Source organism: Neodiprion virginianus, chromosome 1, assembly GCF_021901495.1.
Source record: "Neodiprion virginianus isolate iyNeoVirg1 chromosome 1, iyNeoVirg1.1, whole genome shotgun sequence".
NCBI lineage: Eukaryota > Metazoa > Arthropoda > Insecta > Hymenoptera > Diprionidae > Neodiprion > Neodiprion virginianus.
Window position 1 is genome coordinate 24,796,574 of NC_060877.1, and position 11,375 is coordinate 24,807,948.

Sequence of the window (11,375 nt, forward strand, 5' to 3'; positions counted from 1 at the left end):
AGAGGGTCTAAAAAAAGTAGCTCAACTGACGGAGAATGTCCTCTATATTATACTGTAATATATTGATGTTAGTTCCCCAAAAATGTGGATAATATTTGGACCATCGCGTTATAACCCTACTTGAATCTAATCTTATAGGGTGGAAAAAGATTTACTGAAACTTGTTAGCCAAATTACTTGAGTAATTCTGCGTGAAGATTCTCCAAAATCCTATTTCAAAAACCGAGACTGCGTATCCCGCATTCGTGACAGCAGTTTGAATTTTGTAATATTTTGTCTGAACCCAAGAGACGAGCAACATTCCCAAATGTAAAATAATATTTTTCCTCTAATATTACGCCTAGGTTTGAGTATGAACCTCGCGTGTATTAGTCACCGTATAGTTAATTGCGCTCTGATACAAATTTGACATTTAAAGGTTCTATTCACACCGTAATGGGCCGACCTATCGGCATTGCGACTGTTGTAACAAATGGTTGCGGCAACCGCGGTGCGCGTTTGAAAAGATCAAGCGGAACAAAAAATGGCGGGACACGATTTACGTTTGATTACAGGCCCGCGGGTCAAGAGTCAGAAGAAATGACCGGTCATACGTTCGATGGGATCGATTGCTACACGGATTATGGGTAATGATACACCCTCGTCTGTCTGCATATATGTATACGTGTATTGCATACTCACAGGCCTCATATATAGGTATACATGTGTATAGACCATAAACGGAAATACAAATGCGGGTATATAAGGAGCAAGACACAAAGCGGTGTTCTGAGTCCGAGGATTTTATGGACGAGTTGAGCCTCGTGCCGATTTATGACAGAAGCTAACGTTAAAAACTCGAGTCGATTTAACAGTTTTTACCAAAATCGTGATCATTTTTTTTCAAAACTTCCAATCGATTTCGAATCTTTTGAAAAATAATCGTACCATTGGCGAAAAGTGCGTTCCGGTTAGCTAGGGCTGATCGAATATCGTGCAGATTTTTCACATATTTATTTTACAGTGAGACGGGCTTTGAGGTGAAATTTATCAAATTATTCAATTATCGATTTACATGATAATTGATTGATCCTAGCTGACGAGAGCGTACTTCTTGATACCGGAACTTCCAGATAACAAAAAAAAAAAATTTCAAACCGAATCGTGGTCTTACGCGAAAAAATGAGATTGACTCTCTTAAACGCTGTTACATCGGTCACGTGATCCTGTCCTCAAAACACCTCAACAACGGCGATGTCCAGGGTGTGAAAATAATCGCGCAGCGTCCTGTGGATTCGTGCAGGCCGATATATAATACTTTGTACGTGTGCGTCAAAGTGCAATTAAACGAAATACAAAATTTTAGACATCACGTAGCGACGGCCGATGGGCTTAATTCCATATTCCATTATTCCAAGATGGCCGACGACGACTCGTCGAGAAAAAACGATCGACGTAATAACCAGGATCACTAATGGCCGGGCAATTTGAGCGGATCCGAACTAACTCACTCACTCGGTTCCCTTTTGTCTTTTTCCCCGTCGTTTTTTTAAATTTTTTTAATTTTATTTTTTTGTTTTTTTTGTTTTTTTTTTTACCTCGCTGTTCCCGCTGCAGCGCTGCATCAACGCAGCAACCAAAAGGTTGGATCCAAAGTTAAACGTTGGTAAATGGCCTCGGAATAAGGGTGAGGCCCCCCCCGGGGGGGGGGGGGGGAGGAGGAGGAGGAGGGGGGCGTCTTTCAGGCCAACCTCAGACAGAGACTTACCTGGCTGCATACAGCTCGTATTTTTCACGGTATAACTTGTGCGATGCAAGATATTATTCCCTTGCCCTTCTGCGCAGAGTGCGGGGGAATCGGCTCGCCAGAAACTCGCGAGGCGACCCGACTCGACAGGATATTGTTTTTCTACGGAATTGCAGACGCCGAGTTAATTAAAGATCATTATCTTTAATCATTGAACACAAGTCGACCTATACATACCTGTGCGTTACGTACGTGTAACACGCTTTTCGAGGGGTCATCTCGGGTTGAACGGAGATACAATCGTAGATCCATTCTCGAAGGGAAATTGTTTCCAACGGCCGTTCTTTATACCTTCAATTTTGTTTCCCCCGGCTCACCTCACTTACGATGCGTGTAACGGCATAACGTTTCTAAACGATGAAAAACTCGACGTTCATCCAGATCGCGAGTCAAGTGACTAATTTAGAGGTAGTGGAAAGTAAAAAATAATTATATGAAAAAAAAAAAAAAAAAAGAAAAAAAAACACATCGACATTTGGTCACCCGTTCGTCAAATTGGCGGGCGCACAAAGCTTTCCTAAATTTTCTAAATTGCCAAATGATTTCCTTGCACCTGTCGCCGACGCACGGACGAGAGTTCGTTTCACTTCGGATTATCTTTGTTGAGCGTTGCTCTGTAGAATTTCATGCTTGCACTTGCGTGTCACGCGCTAAGAGCCGAATGTAGTTATATACCGTTGGATTTGCGGTCGTTCGCTGACGTTTATCATGCCTCATAAGCAAGCGGAGCTTACAACAAAACCGCAGCAATTGATCTTTTCGGCAAATAATATCAAGACTGACCGGTGTACATTCATTGGCATGATCAATGCTTTTGCGAGGTTGTATAACGGTACTTTTATTTTTATACTCTCTTAAAACGATACGTTGTCATTGTAAAACTCTACATTTTCCATTCACATGAAGCTTGAACCGTCGATAAGGTTTCGTGAAACAAGTATATCCCTGGCTATTCAGACTAAATGTACGCGGTATCTATCTTTCTAGATATCGGTTCAAATAACGTCGAAAATTTACGATCTTCTTCTAAAAGCTGATCTTGCGGAAGTTTGCCTCAAAAATTCAAATAATTCCGTACCTATCACGGTAAAAAAGCAAAGAAAAGTTGTAATCTAATTTGCAATCTGATTGTTAAAACTGATTTGCAATTGACAATACTCAAATAAAGTTTTAGTTGAGGAAGTTTGATGATTTTGAAAAATTTATTCTAGAATTAGTTTTGATATTAAGTTTTAACACAGTTGTTACATATTTTTGACTTCTATTTCTTTTCTTTTGCAAATAGAAACTGGCGTAATTCAATAATTAATCACCAGAGTGCAAAGTTTATTTTTTACACTATTTGCAGGATGACTGCGAAAATGTTTCAAATCTTTATTGCAAGAATTGTGGTGCAAGTAGCTTTTTGAACGACAGCAATTTTTGACTTTATTTAAACCAAAGAGGTAGAACAATGGTGGTAATTGAAAAATCTTGAATTTTCAATGACTGGTAACGGAAAAATGTTTCATAAAACTTGTCTCATAAATTATAATTCTTCGTAGTTACAGGATAGAAACTTGGATTTGAAAACAGAAAAAAAAAATGCTTTTGAGCCCGAAACAGATCAACATTTTGCTACCGCGGCATGTTGAACGAGTAACGGCGATCTTGTCCGATATAGTGTAATGCAAACCGTATACAATAAGTGTAAAAAATATCACATGAAGTCCAAAATGAAAGGAAAAATGAAAATGACGGTCTAAAAAACTAGGGGAAATAAGAAATAATCAACACAAAAACAATCACTGCACGTTCGGTGCGAAGCCGAATATATGATGCAGCGGTGAGCGTCGGTCGACCGTTCAGAGTCTTATCGGAGGAATGTTAAAAGGCTGCCCCCTTCGTCAAGTTGAATTTATTTGAATTAAAACCGCAGGGCCGAATACGGTGCCTCTTAAGATAAGCCACGTGCCGGGGGCTCGAGACGGGCGCCAATATCGATAGGGCCGTACCTGGAACCCGGACAGTTTATGCTTTCGATTGTGGACAACACCGGAACGCTCTTAGGCGAAAACGAATACGATTGCAAAACAAGAAGCGGTTTAATTTAAGCTTCCTAGAATTTTTACCGATTTCTGCGTCGGCTCTCAGTTTTACATTATACTTTATGCCCCGCACTATACGAACTGCATCGCTGCAAAGAAATCTTTACCATGGTCTGCCAGGCTTAACAATGTGCAATTCTAGTTGTATTTTATCGGTGTTAACTGCCACGTTTAGACTAGTTATTACAAGTATGGACGGTAAATTTACTGCGGAGAAATCAATGACGCCCACTATGAACAAAGATAAAATTTGTCTACGATGTATAATCACATTCTGCTATAGTGCAAGAGCTTTTGTTACATTAACGCGGGATCATTGGTTTTGGATTTGCGATCAGGATGGAATTAATTTCTAAAATTTTCAATTCATCAGATTTTTTGCGAATAAATTTTTGGACACTTGGACTGTCTGTCCTGAAAACTGATCAACTCTTTTGTGAAATACATTATTTTGCAATTGCAAAATTCAGAAAACCTCAGCAAGCTTCGTACAGTGAATTTTATCATGAGTTACAAATGTTCCAATTCGACTGCTGAAATTTCGTTGATTGGTAATGCAAAAGGATTACGCGCAACCGTTGACTGAAGACTGTTAAAAACGATTATCCTAATCCGTTGCCTAATTGGGTTTTGTGTGTCTTAAGGGATTGCGTGTTAAACGGCTCTCGTCGATAAAGAAGCTGCCGAATCGCTACCACGACTTTTTATGGTCCCAATCCCACTTACCCTCCGAGTATTGGTTACGAAAATTCACCCTGGGATAACGGGTTTTAGATTCTTCGGTTAACGGCGAAACTTTCGTCGAGAATCTATGAAATTTTGTTACCGATTGCCGAAGTAAAATCGGTAACAATGGAATCCTGCAAGTGTTATCCAGAGGTGTTAACTATAGCGTCTTACATAGAACCTGTAGCTGATTTCGTAAAACAAGACAATAAAAATGTAAGTTGAATTTAACAGTATTTCGACATATAATTTCATTGTTCGAAGCGTGTTGTACATTTTTGAGTAATGAAATTTATTTAAAAAAAAATGAATTTCAGTAAGAACAATATGAATTTTATAACTTTGATGGTCGAATTTAGTGTTCGGAAGTTATGGTCAGTAAGAAATATTTATTGCGAAAGAAATCATCAAAATTGAAAATCTTACACACGTCGAGAAAACCACGTGAGGTAAAGATCTGAAAGAAACATTCAATATCTACTGCATCTTGAGAAATAGATACAATATTAACAAAGAATTCGAGAAGATTGTGGATTCGACATCGATCGAGTTGGATGTGGACTTTCCCGGATATACTATATACCCAACAGGTTAATTCTAAACGGTGTAATCAGAATTTGCATTACATGTCAAATACTAGAAAGACTAATACTCGCCAAGTTCGTTGTTGCTCTTCTTATATCGTACATTGTGTCCTTTTCTAAACTGCGGGCCATAGATCCGTTCTCTAAAAAAGGGTGAACCGTGTTTGTCTGGTTGCCGTTGTCCGTTGCGTCAGGAGTGAATTTGAAGTTATGATAACTGAAGTGAAATTTCAATTCGAACGCGCTGATTTCGAATAAATATAATTTCACTGGGAAATAGGAATTGCTTATCTGCTGAGGATATTACTGAAATGAGCTATTGCCAAGTTCGTAGCTCTCGGAACGATGTTTCTATGTCATTACACGTATGACGGAACAACGAGATTCGATTTTACGATGATACTTTATACTGAGAATATGTATAACGCGCAATTCTTTCCTGATTTCACGACAGAGATTGGTGATGAGTTTTTCATACGTTTTCGTCATGAGTTGATTTTGGCACTTGGTTACCTTTTTCACATTTCAAATCTTTCTTATTCGGATAACAGTTACTACACGTAAGTTCTACCTTAACTTTCAACGGTATTAAATGCTCGTATGCCTGAAGAATTTCGTTAATACCCACCCACGCTTCAAACTTCGTCGGCACTGCAGATACCTAGCAGTTTTACAGGTGGACTTAAACATTAACAAGTTCACAAATACTGCAGATAAAGTATAGCACTTTTTGATTATGTGTCGCATTACGATAAAATGTAATTTTTTGATTGTATTAAGTAGAGAACAATTCCTGTAAATATCATGTTTTACAACAGAAAAATGCACAAAATTGATAAAAAAGCATTGACGAAAGCTAGGCGAAAAACAACCAAACGATACAGCTTATGGACAAGTTGCAATATTTATTGCGAAGAAAGGGCAGCCAAAAAGTCATCTAACTTTTGAAAGGTATGAAATGCAAGTGGATGAATTTTTTGAAACTACTCAGTGTGGCCTCTTTGTTTTAATTTTATCGCAGTGCAGCAAGAATAGCTTTACGTTGAATCTTCAGCTTCTTTTTAGAGAATACAAATGTATACAATACATGATACATAGGGATATAGATCGACCATGCGAGAAAATCGAAGGCAAAGCTTAAATTCAAGCAATGAAGAAGAATTATGAATCATCTGATTACCATGAAACAAAACGAAAGAAATTGATTTTAGATCATCGATGCAACATTGTACCGTTATTATACAGACAATTAATTCAAAAGTGTTCAGCTTGTAGGTGCTTTACATAATTTTCAAGTTTTACACACCTTAGTTACTAATTTGCCAAGTTAATTTCTTCCTTCGTTTACCATATATATTACTTTCGTTCACAATTTTTTCAACGTTCAATTTAGTCTCGTTTTTGGGTAGCGACTTCGGAACCGCTGTATAATCATCGTCAATAGCGATACGATTTATTGTAGAATTTACAGATGTATAGCAAAATATTTTCTGCTTTTCCTGATCTAAAGGTAACTAAAACTTTTTACTCACTTCAGTAGAACTTGGTTATTTTTTTTTTGTATCGAATATATGACAAAAGTAGATTTTTCTTGAAGAGTAAGTATCTCGACAATTCTCGAAAAAGGTCTTATCGTATTCTTATGATTCGGATGAAAATGTGCCTAATACGAAAAATTTAGAATTCGTTTCAAACACGAAACATGTGTTATTAAACTTCTTATTTGTACGAAATTTTTTAGATCAAAATTATTAGAGATTTCAGAAGCTATCCAGGAACTTGATTTTTTTGGGCAATTCAAAATTATACAACTGAAAAGCCGAACGTCGGCTTGAGATCGGTGTATGAGATTAATTTATATCTTCGGTAATGAACGGATATCGGTTATGGCGCTCGTCCAAAACGTAAACCCCGACTTCCGTGGATGATGTATTTTCAAGTTGTGGGTATGCATCGTACCAATGGGTGTAAGTCAGCCTGTTTGCCGACAAATCGACGAACCTCAGACTGTAAGTTGAACGGAAAACTAGACTGTAGACGTTTCTCAAATGATTCGAGTGTAGATTCAACTTGGTCATGTACGTTTTGTTCACGAAGGCCCGTGGATGAATATATCGAATATTGTTGTGGGTAATATTTAGTTCAACCAAGCCTCTCAGTCCCTCGAAAAGTTCCGGCCCTATGCCATCGAGTTTGTTGTACGACATGTCGAGCTTGCTGATGTGCACGGAGAAAAGCTTTGACTGACAATTGATCAAGTTGTGGGAAAGGTCCAAAGTCGCGACGTAAATCTCATCGCTGTGAAAACGATGTCGTTTAATTCTGTTGTGGCACTTAATTTCGTTGTTCGACAAATTCAGGTGAACCACGTCGAAGTCGATCTCAAGTCCGTGTACGCGATTGTGCGACAAGTTGATGGACCAAAAGTACTTTATCGCGTCGAATAAGAGCAGCGTGTTTTCTCTGTACAGTGTAAGGCCCAAGTTGTTGTGTGATAAGTCCAAAGTAAGCGGCTTCACGCGCTCAACTGCGATCGCTATTTCACTAGTTGACGACAATTTGTTAGATGATAAATTGACGGCGTTCAATTCATCGAATTTTGCGAACGTGGTCAGCTTCACTGTTTCTAAACCCAGACCGCTCAGATCAACGTCTTCCGTAGAATGCGGTAATTTGTCGCTCCAGTTCTCCGCGAGCCTGCCGTTCTCCACGATCTCAGTCCTGGGGACAAGTGCATTTTCCGGTGTATCCGCCGAAGATGAGTGACAAACGATCCCCAGAACGTGTAACAACGTTGAAAAAATTATTTTGCGGTCCATGTTCCAGACCCTGTGAATGAATATTATACGATTTACTGCTGGACGAAAATCATGACGCTTTTACTGCATTTTCCAAAGTGTTTTCCAGCCCTGCGAAATTTTTTATTTGCAAAATACCGTACAATTATTGTCAAGCACGGAGCAAGAATCTTATTGTTTTCCATAATTTTTCAATCACTCTCCTAAAACGTAGAGCATTCGCAAGAGAAAAAGAAACTAGTAGAATTTATCAAGTTTTGGCGATTACATATGGCAACGGAAATGTTTCCATAATTCCAATAAATGCGATTTCACTAGTCAATAGAAATTTTTGTTCTCTTGACTACTTTATTTAGTCAAATGACATTTCGTTGAATCTAAATACCTATTCTTTTGCCACATTTGATTTAATCAATAAATGTCTGCAAGAAAAAAAATCCGTTTATCCATTTTGTCGACTTACCTCTTTTTAGCGATTTGCGAAGAACGACCGAGTACAAAAATTTCGTGACTTGTTCGGTGAATCGTCGTCGTTACAATGATTTCGTTTTCCTTTGTGACAAGGCAAGGTTCGATAATTGAAATCGGACTGTAACGTTTCCATATGCAAATGCTATAAACGAAATGCATAATCATGAGATTTCAAGGATAACCTGTTGCCAGGTGAATAAAATAGGGTGTCATCACGGTCAACGGACGCAAGTTTTTTGTTATAGTTTATATTAATTTCAGCAGTGTTCTGCGATTATTACGACGATGATCGACGTATGCTCCGGTATGAAGTAACTGTTGCGGAAAAAAAGAATTTTTCCAGTTTTACGTTGTTTCAATATTCTATTTCCCCCATAATTACAATTCTTCGGTAAATTTTCATTCTTTTAATCTGACTTCTAGATTTTTAGTTGATTACGTTAACGCTGATATGTTTCTTACCGCTGATACAGTGCTAATAACAGTAACTGTAGGTAAGTCTTGTCTTAACTTTTAAAGGTATCAAGCGACCGTCGGCACGTTGAAATTCTTTACTAGGCTTCAACGTTTGTCGGCACGTAGAAATTCTTTGGTAGGCTTCAACCTTTGTCGGCACTGCAGACACCGGCGTCAGTCCACCCAGAGGTGGAGGTAAGCGAGGCAACGATCACCGCGGATAAAACACAGAGCTTTCCTACCATGTCCATCCTGTATCGTCAATAGATTGCAAAGACACGCTATTTTTTTCCATCTACGGTACGAAATTCGATCTAGTGAAACTTTTTTCTAATTTTTAATCAAGTTGTTCCAAATGCAGAACGATTTCGGAAACTGTTGTTTTACCTCAGTTACTTATTATTAGTTAACGAATTTGACGGTAGTAATAAAACGAACCGATAGAAAATATTTATATAAGAATTTATAATTGTTTGTTCCCAGTAATTTTCATCGTAGGATTAATTAATCCTACGTTCAGTTTCAAAACTACTACCAACGACAAAAGCCTTGGCGTACGCTTTCAGTGAGGTTGCGTACGCTTCTAAATTTCAGCGATTTGTTCTCACCTTAATAAAATACGGAAGCAATTACTTTCAACTCACTGTGGAAGAATGAATGATTAGTTTTGAAATATTCCATTTTGCCCTTAGAAAATATTAACAATTAGCAGGAAAATGAAACGAGGATCGATCCTACAATGCATACGGCTTAATAAATTAATACCGTTCTTTAGCCGGTTCTGAGGCATGTAGCAATAATCACTGAACGAAGAAGATAAGGCCATCTGACGTTACGAGATTTGTTAACAATTGTTTCCAACCATGGCTAATTTTTTCGACAGTTTATACGAGTCACGCATTATTTGACACTTGGACAGCTTTGCAACATGTAATCCTATTTCTACTTTGCATGTAATAGCTTTTTTTTCCACAAACTTGTAGATACGCCTCGACATGGAAAAAAATAATCAGCTGGACAAGCAAATTCTTGGGTTAATATAGAGACAATAGGAAAATTTGTTGAAATAACTAGAATTTTGTAAGGTTAATATAAACGCATTCGCTACATTGGAAAATCGACTTGGCTATGCTTGAAAAATCTTTACTATTGCAGTGAAAATTCTTGCTATCTCTATATAGTCATTAAAATTTGCTTATTCAACGAATTATTTTTTCACATCAACAATTCGAGTATCAAATGAAATTACTACGCTTATAACGCGATCCGCCATTAAAAAATCGGACAAGCGGACAACTTGATTATTTTTTTTTTTTTTTATATATATATATTCTATATATTTACTGCGTTGACTTAGAAGCTCGAATTTTGTACACCTTCAAGGAAACGTAGAACTTGGTATTTAATATCAATTTCAACCCGATACCTCGACTCGTTCCTGAGAAAAATGATCTTGACAGACAAACAGACAACGAGGCGATCCCAGAAGGGTTCCGTTTCTCCCTTTCGAGTTACGGAACCCTAAAAATAATCGCAATTGTAAAACGGATCGTTTCCATTTCCGCGAGGTATTCGCAAGCGTTCACGTAACCAAACACAAAGTAACACTTATGTACGTACTCGAGACGGAGAAGAGATCGTTTCCTTGACATTCAAGGGGGCGCAAAATGCAGGCGAGACTCTCTCTCTCTTAATGCCGTTTTAATTAAGTAGGCGGTTAGTCGGATGAAACAAGAAGTCGAGTCGCCTCCTCCGTCTCCGTCTATTTCCAATGCGTCTTCTGGGGTCGGGTCGTTCCGACTTCCAACGCCGGTTTCGAGGACTGTTAGCGTTTCGGACCGGTGGATACGCGCCGGTTATACCCACAGACCGAGGGCCGATCTCGTCGCCGCGTTTGTTAGCGAAAGGCGCATCGCGACACGTGTCGCTCGCATGTTTAATGTCCGCTGGGCTGCTCAGACGTGACGGAAGATTTCATTTGACTAATCGCTGTCTCTTCGCAGCCTCAGTTTTTCCCTCGCCGCGCCCTTTCGCCCTTCGCCGTCCCCCTTTGCCTTTGACTACCGCCTGCACGGATTTTCTTTCCTCGTTGTGGAACATCGGTATACATAGTTATACCCTACGCGTCTTGCTTTAGGTGTAATTATTTTCAACGGCGAGGCTAGAAACTTCCACTTCGTGCCTTCTCGTAATTGTTCCACGAAATCTTGTTATAATGTCAGGCCGCCGGAATTTCACTTCGGGAAAAAGTTTATCTCGTACGGCACACCGTCGTGATGGTAAAAATTTCCACCCCTTCGATCACCGGTCACTAACGGAAGACGGAGCATCTTTCGAAATAGAAAAATTATCACTCGTTTCTTGAGAAACTCTGTTGGGAAAAGAATTATTCTTCTACGCTTTTTAGGTATGTACGGATATTAACTGAAATAAATTGATCTTACGCTTTTTATTTGAACTGACGTGA

The 11,375-nt window shown here is 38.7% G+C and overlaps 1 protein-coding gene across 1 annotated transcript; it reads right to left on the reverse strand.

Moving 5' to 3' along the window:
• Nucleotides 1-3,327: 3,327 nt before the first annotated feature.
• Nucleotides 3,328-10,584, reverse strand: LOC124303985 (phospholipase A2 inhibitor beta-like). The gene is made up of 3 exons (XM_046761890.1): nt 10,529-10,584; nt 8,445-8,594; nt 3,328-8,012 (listed from the first exon to the last, which is right to left on the reverse strand). Exons 1-3 carry the CDS (start codon nt 10,558-10,560, stop codon nt 7,034-7,036), a joined length of 1,161 nt encoding a protein of 386 aa, XP_046617846.1. The 5' UTR covers nt 10,561-10,584; the 3' UTR covers nt 3,328-7,033.
• Nucleotides 10,585-11,375: the final 791 nt, after the last annotated feature.

Excerpts from the sequence above, each read along its gene's own strand:
- LOC124303985 (XM_046761890.1), bottom strand. The coding sequence starts at position 10,560 with ATGTCAAGGAAACGATCTCTTCTCCGTCTCGA. Across the intron at positions 8,595-10,528 it reads CGATCTCTTCTCCGTCTCGA|CATTTGCATATGGAAACGTT; the intron begins GTACGTACATAA and ends TTTCGTTTATAG. Across the intron at positions 8,013-8,444 it reads TCGCAAATCGCTAAAAAGAG|GGTCTGGAACATGGACCGCA; the intron begins GTAAGTCGACAA and ends ATTCATTCACAG.